Source organism: Thunnus thynnus, chromosome 24 (assembly GCF_963924715.1).
Source record: "Thunnus thynnus chromosome 24, fThuThy2.1, whole genome shotgun sequence".
In the NCBI taxonomy this organism is placed as follows: domain Eukaryota; kingdom Metazoa; phylum Chordata; class Actinopteri; order Scombriformes; family Scombridae; genus Thunnus; species Thunnus thynnus.
The window spans coordinates 4186717-4206332 of NC_089540.1; the positions used below are offsets into that span (position 1 = coordinate 4186717).

General features: G+C 39.7%; 2 protein-coding genes across 3 annotated transcripts in view; both read left to right on the forward strand.

Moving 5' to 3' along the window:
- LOC137177411 (collagen alpha-1(XXVIII) chain-like) overlaps positions 1-7728 on the forward strand; it is a 47695-nt gene extending 39967 nt beyond the window's left edge. For both annotated transcript variants that reach the window (XM_067583713.1, XM_067583711.1), the window contains exons 27-36: positions 245-313; positions 429-497; positions 602-682; positions 879-914; positions 1004-1040; positions 1237-1794; positions 3129-3391; positions 3487-3691; positions 6353-6541; positions 6737-7728. In XM_067583713.1, coding sequence (XP_067439814.1) covers positions 245-313; positions 429-497; positions 602-682; positions 879-914; positions 1004-1040; positions 1237-1794; positions 3129-3391; positions 3487-3691; positions 6353-6541; positions 6737-6744 — 1515 coding nt within the window. In that variant the 3' untranslated portion in view covers positions 6745-7728. The remainder of the gene's footprint in view (positions 1-244; positions 314-428; positions 498-601; positions 683-878; positions 915-1003; positions 1041-1236; positions 1795-3128; positions 3392-3486; positions 3692-6352; positions 6542-6736) is intronic.
- A 3184-nt stretch (positions 7729-10912) lies between these two features.
- LOC137176840 (kelch-like protein 41b) lies at positions 10913-19503 on the forward strand. The gene is made up of 6 exons (XM_067582810.1): positions 10913-12149; positions 13211-13368; positions 13801-13908; positions 17349-17534; positions 18828-18974; positions 19073-19503. The coding sequence occupies exons 1-6, from the start codon at positions 11037-11039 to the stop codon at positions 19182-19184; spliced, it is 1824 nt and encodes a 607-aa protein (XP_067438911.1). The 5' UTR covers positions 10913-11036; the 3' UTR covers positions 19185-19503.
- Positions 19504-19616: the final 113 nt, after the last annotated feature.

A 19616-nucleotide genomic window follows, 5' to 3' on the forward strand; every position in this document is an offset into this window, starting at 1 on the left:
CATTTCCTATTTGATAAATACAAGTCCAGGTTTTTCCAGATGGGTTAGAACAAAGGCAAATACTGACTTGTGACACGCCCAGAGAAAAGGGAATTGTTCACAATAGAGAGAAGGGGGGTCAGTGGTGCCTAATAGTTCCTTGAGGAATTCAGATGGTAAAATGAACTGAAAGAAGACTATGAAATTTAAAAAATGTTATGAAGTCCATTCCAGGCTGAGGCTTACTGTATCCTCTGTACTGCAGGGTAACCCCGGGCGACCAGGCCCACTGGGGCCAACAGGGCCTCCAGGACATGGAGTTCAAGGGCCGAAGGTAGGCTATGATTTATGGTATTACTTATCGTAATTCAGGTATCTGTAAACTCTCTCTGAGATGTCTGTTTACTGTCCTGCACATAGAAAACAGTTAATTCATGTGTTTGATTCAGGGTGAACAGGGGGCCCAGGGTGTGACAGGGCCAAGGGGGCAACCAGGAGAAGGCTTCCCTGGAGCTAAAGTGAGTCACTGTGTTATTTTGGACTTTTGAATGTGGGGTTGGGTGCTTGTCTTATTCTGCATTATGCTTTGATCACTAACCTTTTGCTGTGCAACGTGTGCCAGGGTGACCGTGGCTCAGCAGGAGAGAGGGGGCTGAAGGGAATCAAAGGAGATTTGGGAGACCCTGGAACTGCGGGCCAACCTGTGAGTCACACTACTGAAAGTTTTATGGGTTAATTTATTGTTTACAGCTTTGTGTCTGGCAGAAACAGGTTTGGAAAATGTGACACAGTTATGCTCTAATCATTGTTCTCACTCATTTCTGCAAATATAGAACCCAGCAACTTTTAGAATTTAAATAGACACGTATATACTTTCTCTTTCAATATTCTTATCTTAGGGTCGACCTGGTGTCAAAGGTGAAGCAGGCCTCACTGTGAGTTTTCTCACTTTTTGATATATATTTCATCAAATACTGCTCTTACTAATTTATGTGCTCACACTGCGTTGGTGTATTCATTACAGAGAGAGGACATCATTCGAATGATCAAAGAGATCTGTGGTGAAGTATCTTTTGATCTTTGTAATATTCATTTCACTTTCCAGAATTGACCACAAATGATATAAGATTTAGTTTCTGAATCTATAACCCACTGTCCCATCTTATCTGTAAATCATTAGATCAAATTCCACAGACTGAACCTTGTCAAATTGACCTTTCAGCCATGATCTCATATACTGATGTGATCTGATTCTAGGATGTGGGATCAAATGTAAGGAGAGGCCTATGGAGCTGGTGTTTGTCATTGACAGCTCAGAGAGTGTGGGCCCAGAGAACTTTGAGATTATCAAGGACTTCGTAAATGCATTAGTGGACCGGGTCACAGTGGGCCGCAACGCTACCAGGATTGGCCTTGTACTGTACAGCCTGGAGGTGAAGCTGGTGTTCAACCTGGCCCGCTACGTAAGCAAACAAGACATCAAGCAGGCCATTAGGAACATCCCGTACATGGGAGAGGGCACCCACACAGGTACAGCCATCCGCAAAGCTACCCAGGAGGCCTTCTACAGTTCCCGTGTGGGGGTCAGCAAAGTGGCCATCGTTATTACTGACGGGCAGACGGACAAACGAGAGCCAGTGAAGCTGGATCTAGCTGTACGAGAAGCTCACGCTGCCAATATTGAGATGTTTGCTCTGGGGATTGTGAACACTTCAGACCCGACACAGGCTGAGTTCCTCAGAGAGCTGAATCTGATTGCCTCTGACCCAGACTCAGAGCACATGTTCCTCATTGATGACTTCAACACCCTGCCAGGTAAGACTAGTGAGATCAGTGTTAGGTGGGTGTTTTTTTTTTTGCTGTTACCACACACACACACACACACACACACACACACACACACACACATGCTGCCTCAATACAAGAGTAGACATATCGTATATGTTGTTAGATAAGTAACAACAATTTGCACTTCAGAATTGCTAAAGATGTGTTTAGGTAGTTAAGAACCAGTGTCACTGTTATATATTTTGTCCACCAGAGAGCACTGACAAGTTTATTTTCAACTGTAAAATATCCCACTCACTAGATATCTTGTTTACAAGTAAACTAAATAAATGTATTTATGTCAGATTGTTAATATCAAACTTTAAATCGTTATTAGATTTTTTAAAACTCTAAAATATCAATATCAGTATTTGCCTCAAGATCATGTACACTAACCTATATTTTAAATTACCATTTTCTAGAGTGTACCCTTTCATTTATTTCAAAATAAAGCACTTTGAATTGCCTCGTTGTTGAAATGTGCTATACAAATAAATGTGCCTTGCATTAATTTCTAACCAGTACAGTTGGAAAATCAACCTGCATGGGGCTTGAAACTTGATTCAGATAGGTAATCCATCACAATAAATGTTTAGTTATTTTTACCATCATTATTATTTCCTGGTAATGATGTTATCAGCAGGGAGGGCTTTGAAAACTCTATCTAGTGTTAAAATAGAACAACTACAACATCTAAGCCTTGCAATTTGACCAGGAAACCAATTGAAACATATATGCTATGCTTTGGAAAATAATCAACAGTAACTTTATGAATATGCAAATATGCAAAAACACAGCAACTGTCCTTTAATATTACGTTTCTTAGATATAATATGTAATACAGGTTTAAAACCAGTGTATTTTCCTGATTGTTGTCAGTTAGCTAGAAAATCTTTTTAATAGCCATGCTAGCGGCTCTGTGTTAACCTGATGATGGTGCTAGAGGAAAAATTAAAGGGCCACCAAATAATTCCAGGGCAATCCATCCAACACTTGTGGAGACATTTCATTCAAAACCACAAATGTCAACCTCATAGTGTCACTAGAAGAAAAGTTAGAAGGGTCACTAAAGTCAGTAGGCTTCATCATCAAGGGGCATGAAAGTCTGTACAAAATTTCATAGCAATCCATCCAATAGTTGTTGAGATATTGCAGTCTGGATCAAAGTGGTGGATCAAACAACATCCTTAGATCCGTGCCACTAGCCTGGCTAAAACAACATCTCACAGTGGGTGTTTGGACAGTCTTTAGAGACTAGTGCAGTAATGGTCAAACCGCCTTCATCCTGTATCTCACTTCTCCTCTCTGTCTCTCTGTCTCAGCTCTGGAATCCAAGTTGGTCAGCCAGTTCTGTGAGGACGAGAATGGAGCCTTGATTTATAACAGAATAACTAACGGCTATGGAAACAATGGCTACGGCGTCCACAGCAACAGGAATGGCTTCAATGGGAACAATGCCATCGGTGGCCATGGGTACCGGCCTACAACTGAGCAGGATGGCCGTCAGACTGGTATCAACACTGGCGCCAGCACTCACAGCCATGGAGGCCGGGTACAGACCACCCAGCATGGCAGCACAGGACAGGTATGGAACATAAGAGTGCAAATTCACATTTATATTAGAAAAGATCAAATGTCTAATAAAGTAAACTCACCGGTTGCTGATTTTGTCACCATCAGGGAGGAGGAGGGCAACGAGTTTACACGGATATCCAGACAGAGACAAATAGGGGAACTGAGCGTGGGGACACATTTAATCGCAACGAGCCAGACTTCCCTCCTTCCAGAGAAGGCTCATCTTCTTCTTCATCCACAAATATAACCACATCTTCTTCAAGTGTATCTGTAAAGTATGAACCTGCACCACGGCCAGCTCTTCCCAAAGGTAGAGAACATCTAACCTTCTCCTAAACTTTTATATTTACTATATTTTCCTCCAGAGGAAATTATTTTTAATAGCTAGAGCATGCAGGAACGTGACAGAAAAAAAAGAATAGAATGCCTTTATTGTCATTGCACACAGTTGTACAATGAAATTAGCTCTTCAACCACAACATATTTGATAGTAATTACAGAGAAACAAAAGCACATGAACAAATGACACGTTTCCTTTAAATGAAGCCGACACTCCTCAGGCAATGGAAACAAAATAACTCATTGTTCTATTAAAACTGGAAAAGTAACAGTTCTTGCTGTTTATCCTTTGAAAGGCTGAGTTTCATTACAGCGTTCACAAGGCTGTTAAGTGTTTTAAAAATCTTGAAAATTGCCTAAATGCATCCTTCCTCGAAAGAGTATTGTCTGAGACACGTATTTGGCCCTTTTCAAATGACTCATTTTTAAAACTAGCTAGATTTATGAAGCAGGTGTCAGGTAGACATACTAGGTGTTTTGAGATCTTAATTAGAACATGTACAGGTCAGGTGTTTCATTACCTGTCAGAATTGGACCAGCACTGGTGATATCATAATTAGTTTAAAATTATAACCATTAATAATAATTATCCATAATTAAGACTTAATAGTATAATTTTAAGCACTATGAGGACTGAGGTTTAAGGTAAGGAGGTTTAATTAGTGTTTGTCTGTAACATAATCATGTGGTCTCTGAAAGCCCATTGCTGTGATACGTGTTATGATTCTATGAAGGCAACGCTACCATAAATATATAATAAGTCTAATGGAAAATGTGTCAAGTCAGTTCATAGCACACATGTATTAATGAAACCACCAACGCACGTCTAATACCTGCCAGGTGGATATGAGGTAAGTTGGTGAAGAATGTCAGTAATGTGGTGAGACACCTGCAAATTAATCTCTCACCTTAGGCTATGAGTTACAGAAAAAAAGAATCATAGATGTATTATAAGAAAGATTTCCACCGCAGTTGTCATGTAGGCGGATATAATTGATAGACCGATGCTGCAACAGTAAAGAGATAATTGTTACTGTAAGGGCAAAATGTTCTACAATTTAATTTTCATTGGTATTGATGCATATTTTCGTGCTAAAAGTGCAACTAGATGACACTTTTTTTGTATTTGTATTATATGATATTATTAGATGACCATAGAGAGATGGCAGGAAATAAGTGGTAGGAAACCTGGGGAATGACAGTCCTCAGCTGGATGTGAAACAGGGACATTGTGGTTCATGATCTGCGCCGTGACCCATAAGACACCAGGACGCCCACACACATATCACATATTGTGTTATTTCTAAGTTCTTTCTCCAGCAGTTAGTGATGTGGTCAACTGAACTGAAAAATCAGAAATATGAAACCACTTTCTTCAATCACAGTTTTCCACACTATTCTGTGAAATTCCTCTGAATCACCTGTGTGGGGCAAACCTTATAAGTTAAAGTGTACTATGCAGGATTTTCCCAAAAAAACAATGTATAGACTCATACAAAAATAATCCCTCTCAATCACCACCTATGACCCACTAGAAGTGTGTGCCTCTGCCTGTATTTTCTTATTTTCTTATTATTTTTGCTGTGTTTGTGACATTTCTAGGTGTCAGCCTTTGGGCAGTGGGTGTGTATCCCCCAGCCAATAACACACACACACACATGCAGAGCAGAGAGACCACAGCAGACAGGATGGAGCATGTGCTTCAGTTGCATTCACACACAAATCCAGCAATACGGCGCTTTCCCGCAGGGTTGTGTCATTGAGCCGGGGAGGACAGGCCCGACTTTGAATGCTGTGTTGACAAACACCAACTGACAAATCCTGCATAGTATACCTTTAACTTCATATTACATCTGAGCTGTGCTTCAAATCACTACAGCGTTACACTGAGCTCAGTGGAATATGAAAACCTAAAATAACATAAAGTGAATTTTTAAAAAAAGTTGTTTAATGTATTTTCTAAATCATGGCTGTGAACCCAAAAGCAGGAAGCAGGAAAAATAATTCAGTAAATGAAAACCAGAATTTAAAAACAAGATCAATGAAACCTGCAATCAAAGCTGCAGTGATGTGAGTCTGATTTGACGTCTTGGCGGGTTCAGTGGAGCCACAAATGTCACTGTACTGTTCCTAACTGCCAACAACGAACGGAAACAGGCTAGCTTTTTACAACTTTCCCATATGGCGGGGAGCTGCCAGCTCAGTAGTATTGCTAACATTGTAACCTAAAAGTTAAAATCAGAACAGCTGTTATTTGATCAGATCTATAGTGTTATTGATAAATGAATCTTCAAGTAAGTCAGAGTCCAGTGTTTTTAGAGGGACAGTTCGGAGCAGCGTGAGGCGGTGATGGCCTGGCTCCAGCGTTATGATCAGCGCTTTGTGATTGACAGGCTCAGTAATGAGGTCATGTCGGTGAGGAGCAGGGAGGCCAATTATTTTCGGTGCACTGTGGATGGTTTTATGGAATCTGCTCCTTCCTGAGAGCGCAGTGAAGAAACAGATGTTTTCTCAGAAGTGGCTGCTTTTCAGGTGGGATTAGGGGGACAGGTCATCAAAGGAAGAGAGACGGCAAAACCGTTTTTCATGATCCTACCTTATTTTTCCCATCATATGATATTTCTTTCCGCAGAGACTGTGCCCTTGGACCCTCGCTGTGGCTTGGTTCTGGATCAGGGCACATGTCGGGACTATAACATCCGCTGGTACTACGACAAACAGGCCAATGCCTGCGCTCAGTTCTGGTACGGAGGCTGTAATGGCAACCAGAACCGATTTGACACAGAAGCAGAGTGCAAGAGGACATGTGTGATCACCACTGGTAAATTCTCACGATTTAACCCTGTCATATAAAAGTCATTTACACCTCACCTGTCAACCAGCAAATTTGTCCTTTCTTTGATTCTTTTTTTTTTTTTTTTTTTTGCAATTTCCTCAGCTGAAATTAGGCCATAACAATGTTATTGGTTCCAAATGCTTCAGGGTATTGACTTTCTCATATGTTTTCTTTTTACAGGAGGCTGAGTGAAGGCATCTGCCATACATCTGCTGTAGATATTTTAAGGAGGGGCAGCTAATACCAGCAACTTTCCACAGGGTTATGTCAAGTTCTTGCATAATTCTCAGGCATATACACTGATGTCAGGATTTGCTTTGGATAGAAACCATTTAATTTCAATTCCCGTCTTTGTGTCCCCTCCTGTAGCACTTCTCGTAACGTTATGCTCCTCTTATTGCAGTGAAAGAGAACTTAGCCTTGATAGATACCTCCATTGTTTTTTTTAATATCATTTAACGCAGGAGATACTCCATCGCTCCTTCTCAGGAATACAGATGAGCACTCCCACAGTGTGTTTCCAGTTCCTCTGGGACACCCACACACGGGACATGATCATTTTTTTCATACATAGTCTGTGAGTGCTTCAAAGATTGTAAAAAAAAATCGACTGTTTGCTCAACATGAACAGTAATAACTGTAGCTATTAATTCTTTGCACACACAGTCACTGTAGGGTATGTTGGTTGCATAATCACAAGAGCCAATAACAGGCAGCAGAAATTAAGCCTCTCATCACTTATATCAATAAAATATAGTTTGTTCTTTTTTATATATATAATATGACTGATGCTCTGTAACTTCACAGAATTATTTTGTGCATTTGAATGTGTTTTTTAGATGTTCTGAATGAAAATGTGATGTTTTGAGTTTACATTGTTTCACCTCATTCTCACCACTTAACTGTCTACATTTTGTTAAGCAGTAATCTTACTACACTGATGGACAGACACACATATACACACACTGCCCTCTACTGGGTAACACATGACGATGTCACTGAAGTTGGTGTTTCAGTACTAGATCCTGTATGAGCAGAGTTTTACTTCCTTTGTTGAGCAACTGTTATGTTATTATGTTATCCAGCTGTACTGACTGTATACTTCTATACTGTACTGTTTATTACATGGTCAACATTTGATGTCATTTTTTAATAAATCTGATTTAAACTAATATAGTATGTGCAAAGGAATCACATTCATGTTAAGGGACTTTATGAAAAGTGCACACACGTTTTCAGTCTGAGGGCCATTTGACAGTTAATTGAGCTGTAACAGACACTTAAAACCTAATTTATATTGGCACTTGGAACTCAGACCAAAGACAAGTTGTAACTTGCCACTACTTGCAATGTGCTAGTCTGCAAAACCTGCCAGTTTACACCAATGCGGCTAGACGAGACAGTGTATCATCTCCATAGCAACGGCTCTCTGTACTTCCATTCTGACTGCCGGCTTTTCAGGCTTTTTTTGTAGCTGGATATAATTTGTAGTGCCTTAAAATATGAATGAGGACAGTGATAGTGAGTTATGTGTTACAGTTGCATTTCTTGTATTGATGAAACGGTGAAAACATAAAAAAAACAACAACAACAAAAAAACAGGGGGTTGAGGCTCAGTTTGTTGGCTTTCCCAGCTGACTTCACTACAAGCTGATTGGCTGTTGAAACAGGTGATGTGCCTTACGCTCTAAAACCAACCACTGGCGACTCAACAAGCTGAGTTGCCTGGCAACGCCACCAGCTGGCTTCAGTCGAGCTGAGTTTACACTGTGACAACTTTTCTCTGCAACATTCCAAAATGGTTTCATCTCATCGTGAATCATCTTCTTCTGGACTGGGCTTTAGCGTAGCATTTAGAAGGTTTTGGTTCAAACATAGAGAGTGGATGGAATATTTAGTAAAAGGGACACATTTGCCAAAAATTGCTAATTTCACTTCTCAAGATCGTATTGGTGGCCTACAATTTATTAATTAAGGATATTAGATGTTTAAATGGAGTATGTCCTAAATTCTTTATGCTTTGCCTCTTTTAGTTATTAATTTATTAGCTATTCATTTTTAACATATTTGGGGGAGGGGGGTTGGTGTTGCAATTTTTTCTAGTCGAGGGAGGGTCCAAAGAAAATATTTATGACACTGGGGGTAGCCTTGCTTTTTTTTTTTTTTTTAAGTGAAACATAAGGTTCATCACCCCTCCCCACCCCAGTAATTTGTATACAGTCCCTAAAAACTTACATACAAAAATTGAAACATAATTATAGTATTTGTATTTTTAGAGCTTAAATCTGCCATGGCTTTATGGAAGTGGCACAGCTTTCTTACGCAGGATCCGCTCTCCCCTTCTGCTTAAATTACATGCCAGACACTCCTCGACAAGTGGCATAGTCTGATCTATCTTTAGTGCTGCCCACAGGAGAAATGTTACCTAACTCTAGACACTCCTCACACTCTATCAGGCCACAGCAATAAGACTTAACAATATAGGATACTATTGATCCAGTCACATCAGTAACAATAATAATAATAATAACAATAAACTTTATTTATACAGTAAAGTTACAAAGTGCTTTGCATGGTTGAACCAGGATTAAAACATTTCAGGACTGAGGTAAGTAAAATCAGGCAATTAAAATAATACAAAAATAAAGATGAAAAAGAAAAAAAACAACAACAGCAATAATAAAACAGGTAAGACATGTTGGAAATAAAACAGTGTGGTAGAATTAACAAAAGGCTTTTTTTTAAAAAAAGATATGTTTTGAGAAGTAATTTAAAAGACGTCACTGATCCTGCAAGCCTCAGATTCTCAGGCAGGTAGTTCCAGACCTGAGAGGCCCTGACTGCAAAAACCTGCACCTTTATTTGTAGATAGGGATCCCAGATGTTTCTGTAAAATGATGGACTTTGGGGGACTGATGGCCTTTAATTGCCAGTTTTAATGTCTTGCTCTAAAATGTGTTTCTGTGAGCAAATTGACACCATTTAGCTTTAAAATGAAGGAAAGTGCAGAGAATAAATGTTTCCAGCACTGAAATTATCTCGGTGACATAAATGTGTTTTAAAAGGTTCATCTGCTGAGTAACACCACACACACACACACACACACACACACACACACACACACACACACACACACACACACACAAGCAGCTGATCCTACCATGTTGGACAATAATATACCCAACAGAGAGAATGATTAGTGGACAGAACTGCTTGTATGTGTGGCTCTCACCTGTTTCTGCACACAGCTGTTGCACCCAAACCTTTCTGATCCATTTTAAGCACAATGTTTCTTTGTTCAATCTCACTGAAATAAAGGTTTGTTGTGATAAGATATACAATATATATAAGATATATAAGATATATTAATGTAATAATAATATTTTGTACTGACCTTGGCGGCTACTTTGAGGAAAGGAACAAACACTGAAGTGGTAAAGAAAAGTATAAAAATAACAAAACTATTATAATAACCAACCAACCAAAAATACGATGTTACAGAAATATCTTATTGTCTTGAGAACTAAAATGATTAGTAAATTTATCAGTTGATCGGCATAAAAAAATATTTTTCAAGCAAAAATGCATATTATTTGCTGGTTCCAGCTTCTCAACTGTGAGGATTTGCTGCTTTTTTCTTCATCATATATGATAATAAATTTAATATTTTCTAGTTTTGGACTATTGAAGAAAACAAGTACTTTAAAGCTGTCACCTTGGGCTCTTAGACATTTTGATGGCCATTTTTTTCATCATGTTTTTAAAATTTTTATAATTATCAGCATATATTGAAAATATTTCTTAGTTTCAGCATCTATGGTAGTAATAGTGTTCATAATTATATTACCTATGATTATTATTATATGCTAACTGTCTCTGTGGCTTACTTGTGGTATATGGATTAAATATGAAGAAACTGGTGTAAGCATAAGGCCAAATCAGTACATGGCCATAATAGACTAGAATAATAAATCAATGGATGGACATCAGATATAAATGAAAGGATGATCCGTCTAAAGCCAAGAGAATACATATATACTTGTGACAGCAACTGCTCTAAATACCCCCCCCCCCCCCCCCAAGTTATAATTTCAGCTTGAGGCGAGTTATTTGGGGGCTTTGACGGCATTGTCTCCACTGTTAGCCGGCCACATGACACTTTGGGAGCTGAATCATGATGGCATATCCCCAGCCTGAGCAGCCAGTTGCTTCTTTCAGTCTGTGACAGCAGCTGCTTGAGCCGAGGCCTGTGCTGTGATTTGGCCCAGTCAGATTCCACCGAAGCTGAAGCAGGCAGGGGGCAGAGGGAGCTATATTTAGAGTGGGGCAGGATTAAATTGCAGGGTCTTCACACTGGGAACTTTTTCTCTGCTCTTCCTTTTCCAGCCAGGACCGACTGCCAAAAGGACCTGTGGCCGCCGTCTCCTTCTTCTCTTCACGGACCCCCTTGTTTGCCCGCTGTTTTCCCTCCTGACACGCCATGGACGCCAACGCCATCAAGGAGGAGCTGCGCCTGTTTCAGAGCACCCTGCTCCAGGACGGGCTGAAGGAGCTGCTGAATGAGAACAAGTTTGTTGATTGCACCCTGAAAGTAGGTGACCGCAGCTTCCCCTGCCATCGGCTAATCATGGCCGCTTGCAGCCCGTACTTCAGGGACATCTTCTTCACAGAGGACGGGAAGGAGGTGGAGAACACCAAGGAGGTGGTCCTGGAGGATGTCAACCCCTCCGTCCTGGACATGATCATCCAGTACCTCTACTCTGCAGAGATCGACCTCACCGATGACAATGTACAGGATATAATGGCAGTGGCAAACAGATTCCAGATCCCTTCTGTCTTCACTGTCTGTGTCAACTACCTTCAGAAGAAGCTATCTCTGGGCAACTGCCTGGCCATTTTCAGGTTGGGTCTTGTACTCAGCTGTCCCAGGCTCGCTGTGGCTGCGCGCAACTACATTGCCGACCGATTTGAGCTCCTCTACAAGGATGAGGAGTTCCTCAAGCTCGCAGCCCACGAACTGTTCGCCGTCATCGGTGGAGACTCGCTTAATGTGGAGAAGGAGGAGCTGGTGTTCGAGGCAGTCATGGCCTGGGTCCGCCATGAGAAGGAGAAGCGCATCAAAGTCCTGAAAGATGCTTTCAACTGCATCCGCTTCCGCTTGCTGCCAGAGAAGTATTTCAAAGAAAAAGTGGAAACTGATGAGATCATCAAGGCCGACCCAGAGCTCCAAAAGACAATCCAGGTCATCAGGGATGCCTTTAAGGGGAAGCTTCCGGAAAAACCCAAGAAGAAGGAAGGAGCAGAGGGGGCTGACCAGGAAGGAGGTGAGGAGGAGGACAGCCTATTCCCTGGCTTCCTGAATGACAACCGCAGACATGGCATGTATGCACGCGACTTCATCCTGATGATCAATGACACGGCAGCGGTGGCATATGATGTCAACGAAAACGAGTGCTTCCTGGCGGCCATGTCAGAGCAGGTGCCACGTAACCACGTCAGTCTGGTGACACAGAGGAACCAGCTCCACATCATTGGGGGACTGTTTGTGGATGAGGAAAACAAGGACCTGCCACTGCAATGTTACTTTTATTTAGTAAGAAGGTTTTTCTTTCACTTGATACATCACTCCTTTAACTACAAAATGCTGCATAAAAATTAATTAACTACTCACAGAAATATTTGACATTTTGGGAAATATTTGTTTTCTTGCTGACACTTAGATGAGAGGATTTACACCACTCAGCAAGACAGTGAATAAGAATACTTCAAAACATGTCAAACTATTTCTTTTTCAATCAAACAGTGTTTGTAGTAGCTTAAATGTTTGCAATTAGTGGTGAAAGTAATGCACTAATTACACAAGCTGGCCTTCTCATGCAAACCTCCTTTGGTCTTTCATTTCAATGCCTTAAAGGTGCAGTGTGTACAATTTAGTGGCATCCAGCAGAATGGACTTAGCGGAAATAGACTATGATATTCATAAGTATGTTTTAATTAGTGTATAGTCACCTGAAAATAAGAATAGTTGTGTTTTCGTTACCTTAGAATGAGCCCTTTATATCTACATAGGGAGCAGGTCCTCTTCCATGGAGGCTGCCATGTTTCTACAGTAGCCCAGAATGGACAAACCAAACACTGGCTCTAGAGAGGGCCTTTTACGTTTTTTACATGTTTTGCGGCCACTGTAGGTGCTCCTACCCTTGGAAGGGGAGTTGGAAGGAAAGAGGTATTCAGCTGAGTTGCAATCTGCAACCTCACCACTAGATGCCACTAAATCCTACACACTAGTCCTTTAATGGAGCTCAAACCACATAGAAACCAGAGAAAAATGGGACAGAAATTCAAATTAATTTTTCAGCGTATAACCACACAAATGACTGGGATACAGCTTTTCGTAAATCTTTCTGTGATCAATTGATGGATTATGTTTCCCATGTTGCACATCACATCTAAGTGACACAGACAGTGATTGAAAGTGATAAAGGCCTTGAATAATTATATTTTACAGCATAATCAATATATGAACACCATGATTCATTCTCTTCTTCATGTGGAGATAAAGACAAAGAGCTAATGGGTGCTAAGAGGGTGCTTTCTCTGCTCTGTGTTTTAATGTATAGCATTATCCCAACCGTTTATCTTTTATCTACACAGTTGGATCCACTCTCTTCTGACTGGGTCGCCCTGCCACCCATGCCTTCCCCGAGATGCCTCTTCAGCATCGGAGAGAGCGAGAATCTGCTGTTCGCCGTGGCTGGAAAAGACCTTCAGACCAATGAGTCCCTGGATTCTGTCATGTGCTACGATACTGAGTTAGTGATATCATTTGCTTCATTGTTCACCCCTCCCCTTCTTTGCTGTCTCACACCTCTTATAAAGTTTTCAGGTGATAATTAGCCTCAGGAAATACAAAAATTGCTTCCTTTAACAAAAAAAAGAGAAAGAATATGTGATGTTAAAGTATAATTAATAATCTTTCGATGTGATCTCACCTTCTAAATATGCTCTGCTTGTTTCTTCAAGGCATATAGAGCTGTCTTTCCTGCATTTAAAGTATTTACCTTACTTGTATTTATCACAGTTTAATTTAATCCAGTTGGATTTTGTTTTCCTTCACACATAAAGCATTTATAAAAGTTCTGAGCAGGGCAGCAGCAACAAATTCAAGGGAGCAAATATCAAAGTAACACTGAAAGAGTCAACTTGTTCAGAACTACAGTGTCACTTAAATGTTCATTATTCAGGAAGATGAGATGGAGTGAGACCAAAAAGCTTCCTCTGAAGATCCATGGACATGCCGTCCTCTCCCACAAAGGACTGGTCTACTGCATTGGAGGAAAGACAGATGACAAGTGAGTAAATGAGTCTGTGTGCGTGCGTGCGTGTGTGAGAGAGAGAGAGAGACAGACTGTGAGTGACCTTACGCTGTGAGCTGCAGCTGTTTGTGGTCTATCATCCTGCCAGACTGCAGTGCTGCACGGCACGTCATGGACAACAATTACACTGCTCCAGTCAGGGGCCTCGTTTATAACCAAACCAAAAGTGTACATGCGCACAAAAGCCGTAAATGGCGCCAAAAATAATCCGATTTATAAAATTTTGCACACGTATTTTTCCTTTTATAAATCACAATCAACTTCAAAATGTGCACACATGGATGAACCTCATATCCTACCCTTACACTCCCAAAATGAATCATAAATGATCAGTGCAAAAGCCTTCATGAATATTGATGTACATGTTGTTCCTGTGGAGAACGGCAACAGTATTAAAAACAACAGAAAGTCTGAGAGGCTGATGGCTGCAGCAGCTGGTAATGCATAGAGGTAGATGCCAAGAAATGCACTGCTGCACACTGTCAGGATATGGACTAGTGGAGGAGCACTGAAGCTCACCACTTGGTGTTTTGTTAAACATCTACTGTATATAGACACATGCATGACTGATGAGACCACACACTCAATATCTAAAACACAATAACACTGTATTTATTTATAATTACTCCAAAATCCAGCATGCAGGTGTTTCTCTCATTTCCACAGTCAATATATGAGTGTAGGTGGTGAAGATGTGGTTGTGATGTGACTGGAGCAGGCAGAGTGTGTGTGGCAGCCACCGCGGCGTCACTGCAGTGATTTTACACACAAAAACAATATGAAAAACTAAAATCGCACTTGGTGATATATGCACATTAATAGAAGATGTTAAAATCTATTAATGCTCTGTTCTGCAATCCTTTAAAGCTTTAATTTGATGTAATCTTGGATTTCTACAACCGATAGTTAGTTAACATGGTTGAGGTGAAAAGGAATCAGTATATTCATGCTTAATATCAGGAAAAGGCAAGCCAGACTTCCCTGAATCCTGCCACCTGCCACATCCTGACATCATCCTGACATTTCAGCAGCTGTGCTGCTCCACAGCTGTCTGTGAGTGAAGTACCATACAGCCTGGCCCTCTACTCTCAGCTCTGGGGTTGGGAAAGTGATGGTGAGACAGCACATTGCGCTCAATATTTCATGAATAGTTCAATAATAAATTACAGATGTAATCGGGTAAGATTTGAGTTGGCTTGTATCTGTTAAAATTGAAAAGTGCTTATGGAATAGTTATGGCTCACTACAAGCACAAGCAGAAGTAACACTGCTGGTTTGAATGTTTATGATAAAGTGGATCTATAATTAAAGTTTGATATGAAGTGAAGTTAAATGTGTGAGAAGAATCATTATACAATCTGGCTTCAATTCACCATCTCACCATCTACGTCACCAGTTTCCCCTAGTCTCCAAAATGTTGCTGGGTCAGAGTTTCCGTAAAGGTGCGCGTTTGTTTTTGATTATCTTTTGATTATCTTCTCTGTGCTTTAATCTTAACTTTGCATGCAGCAGTGACACACTGAGCTTTACAACAAAACATAATTTCTCAAACCGCAGGATTTAATACTGTATCAATCTAATCAGTTCAGTGTTTTCAGCTGCCAGTGCTGCTGATCATCAGGAGGGAACAGGTGTGCTTACTACTCTGGATATCAGTTGGGGCTCAGTTTCAACAAACAAAGGAAGACGCATTAGAGTGTGTATAATAACAGAGAATCACTTTTTAAAGGCGACATCGTGAAAAACAATAAAACCTGCAGGAAAAGAGAAGATCAAATAATTGAATATCCCCCAAAACAAAAACAAATTTTTTTTTTTTCTAGTTTTATTGTGAAACCAGATACAGTCCTTTACTCAACACCCACTCATTCTGTAATATTACTTGGCTTTTTTCTAGAAAAATGTAAGTTAAGGAGGAAATGACACCAAGATATAAACACAGATGTAAGTAAATTAGGTGTTTATAGAAAGAATGTATGAACTATTGAGTAAAAAAACAAACAAAAAAATGTATATATCCTTAAATACTGGTATCCATTCATAGACACTCATACAAAATACTAACATTCATAACTTATCCTAAAAGTAAAAGGCAGGTTCAGGCCCTTATATATATCATTATACCATAATTTCCTAGATCAAGCTGTACTCTGATGTAAGTTGTGTTCTTATCTAACTTACCACAATATCTGGTATAAACCCACAAAATAATCATAATAAAGACAATCATCATAAATCCAATAAATTTGTGTCCAGACACATTTGAATTGAAAAGTATCCATCTTAAGTTGCAAACTAGTCGTAATATTCTCCATGTGATTATGCAATTTATCTCTTTCAGCCTTTGCTTCCATTACTCCAGAGTTGGTTGGATTTTGTTTAAACCGATGGTTTTTATTTCATCCTTCACTTTCTCACAAAATTCACAGAATTCATTGGAGTCCCAAAAAACATAACCAAAGTCTCCTGTTAGATCAAACAGTCTCAAAGTGCATGTGTTGCATTCTTATAAATTCAGACTATGGAATTTTAAAATATGTCATCCTTATCTACCAATCATATTGTCTCCAGTTACATTTGTGCTTTGTACTAATAATGCCAGGATCATTCCCAGTCTCATGCTATTCACCTAAAATATTATCTGTTGTGTCTAGATGAATCCTCTTCTAGATTATATTATTTTAATAATAATATTCTCTTGAATTTATTTCTTTTTCAACCAATGGAACAATATCTGGTATTGTTCCAGATTAGATGGTGTTGCTTTAATCCTGTCCAGTTCTTCATGTTTTGTCAGATAATGTCTAATCTGGAGATATTGTTGCAAGTCATTGGACCCAATACTAAACTGTATCTGAAGTTGGGATAAAGACTTATGGATGTTACTTTCAGAACTATTTATTAATAGTGACCAGGCCATTCATTGCCCAACCACTAAAACCAATCTAGCAGCAATAACGTCAGAAATTAAAGAATTGAGCATTACTTTGTGGATCTTTGTGGACCTTTTAATTAGAGGTGTAATTGTTTTCCTGATGATTGTTGACCGGCTGATGTGTCCATTAAAAAGAGAACTCAGTGCTCTGATGAGGCTTTAAGCTGAAATGTCAGTCCGTTTGTAAAATTAACAAAAAATATTAAGACATGAGGCGACTTTTTCATCATTTGTCACCTTTTATTCCTAATGGGAGAAAACAAACACTTTACTACTGCAAAGCAATCCATGTGCACGATAATCGTTTTTCACATGGGAAACATAATGTCTCTTTTGTAACAATTACTCTGAATAAAATAAAAACTCTTGAAGCAGATGAACCGTCCATTCATTAATGTGGACACTATAACAATCATAATCAATCATCCTGTTACATGATTTGCTACAAAAAACTGCATTTTTACTTCTCTCCTCTCTACAGCAAAGCCCTCAACAAGTTGTTTATGTACAATCACAAGCAAGCGGAATGGAGGGAGCTGACGGGCATGAAGACACCCAGAGCCATGTTCGGGGCCATCATTCATAACGGCAAGATCGTGGTGGCTGGTGGAGTCAACGAGGAAGGCCTCACTGCTACATGTGAAGCCTACGACTTTGCGACAAACAAGTATGATCGATTTGAGTTGATCATTTGTGTGAAAAATCAATCAAATTTTCCATAACACTCATCTTTTTTGACATTTAGACATCATTAATCTCAACACATATGGAGGCCCAGAGTGTTCATTATTAAATAAATAAGACAAGAAACTAAAATAAATAAATTGTGTAAAATTATAAATGAAGCAAAAAAAGTGAAATAATTTAAGAAATTATTCTAACTCAACTCATTATTCTTAATTTCATAATAACTTTTTCAAAAGTCTGTTTTTATTTTATGATGGTATTTTCCCCAATAGACCCTTTTCACAGCGGATATTTTGACTTGGTGAAGCAGGAGAAGCACAGGTGTAAGTAATGACATTAACGATGGCTCCACCATTGTCATTGAGGGAGTGCAATACCAGAGCTCATTAAGGTTATTTATTCCACCTGTGCTTTTTTCCCTGCTTTCACAAGTCAAACTGTCTGCTCTGAAAAGGGTCTGGTGCACTTTTTATCCACGTCCTATTTTATTTCATAATGTTACTTTTGATGACAGTGAAGTTGTCACCCCTTCACTTTTTGTCCAGTAAGCTCATTAATTTCCATCTAGCCAGCTAGATTGTGTTGGCCGACCACAGCAAAAGACCTTTCCTTTATCTTGACAGAGATGCATCTTTCTCTGAAAAACATCTTTTGAATAAAAACAGCTCCTGACATAAACACTGAGTAATAATCAAAGCTCACATCCCAGTTTAGCTAGTTAGCCAGTTAAATAGGTATGATGAGTCTTGTTTAGCTAAATAAAGGAAAGGTTAGTTGCTGTGTTTACAGCCACAGCCTCTAGTTGGTTTATTCAGAATTACTTGGTCATTGTTGTTGCTCGAGCTAACAAAAGCTAACTGGCTAAGTGATAGCAGTTGTTGAGCTTGCTTGCTAAAGAGGTAGCGAGCATTTGATTGGCTGAAAGGTGAGAGGGTGGTGACAACACCACTGTCATGAAAAGTGACATTTGGACTAAAATGTGTCATAATGAAATAAAATCACTTTTAAAAAGGAAAAGTGATAATGTGAAATGATATCCAATATAACTGTCATTATGAAAATAAGTGATGAAAAAACATTTTACTTTTATTATTTTAATAACTTGTATAATTTAGATATTTTATGCAATTTATTCATGTGATAATTGATATCCTAATTATTTATTTATTTATTTAATTATGTAACATTGAACACTTTGGGGTTCCATACAAAAGCCATCTAAAATGAGTGCTCCATCTTACATTGACCTTATCCTCATGTTGCGTCTCCTCAGGTGGGAGCCCTTCACAGACTTCCCCCAGGAGAGGAGCTCTGTCAACTTAGTGAGCACCGGCGGCTCCCTGTACGCCGTGGGCGGCTTCGCTATGGTTCAGATGGAGAACAAGGAGGTGGCTCCCACAGAGGTCACTGACGTCTGGCAGTAAGTCATCTCAAGTTATGGGACCAAGATTTACAGGGTTTGTTTGGTTACTATTGTCTTTTTTTTCTGAGATCTGACTCTGCTTTTGCTCTTGTTAGGTATGAGAATGATAAGAAGCAGTGGAGTGGCATGCTGAGGGAAATGCGTTACGCTGCCGGCTCCTCCTGTGTGGCCATGCGCCTCAACGCTGCCAGGATGCCCAAACTGTAGACAGAACCGTTCTCTTTCTTTCTCTCTTAACCCCCTCAACAACACCTCCTGACACCACCTCCTCCCCCAGTGAGCTGCCTCTGAGGCATCTCATACTCTGTACTCGGATTTCTGTGTGTCGAGTTGATCTTTGACATTAATTTTTCTCTGAACTCAGATGATTTTTATCTGTACTATAAACGCTCGGTTCTGCTGCCTCTTCAAAGACTGCACCATCCCTACAGTATCAAAAAAAGAAGCCACAATTTAGATTGATCTATAAAGTTCTGTTTACATCATTTCTAGCTCTTCTTTTGTAAAATAAACATTTGTAAACTTCTGCTTCTTTTACTGTTTTGATTTTGTGTGATCTACAGAAAAGTGACATTACAGAGACCGTATTTACTTGTTGAGGGCAGCCAAGGGAGAAAAGATGTATATTTATAGCTACTG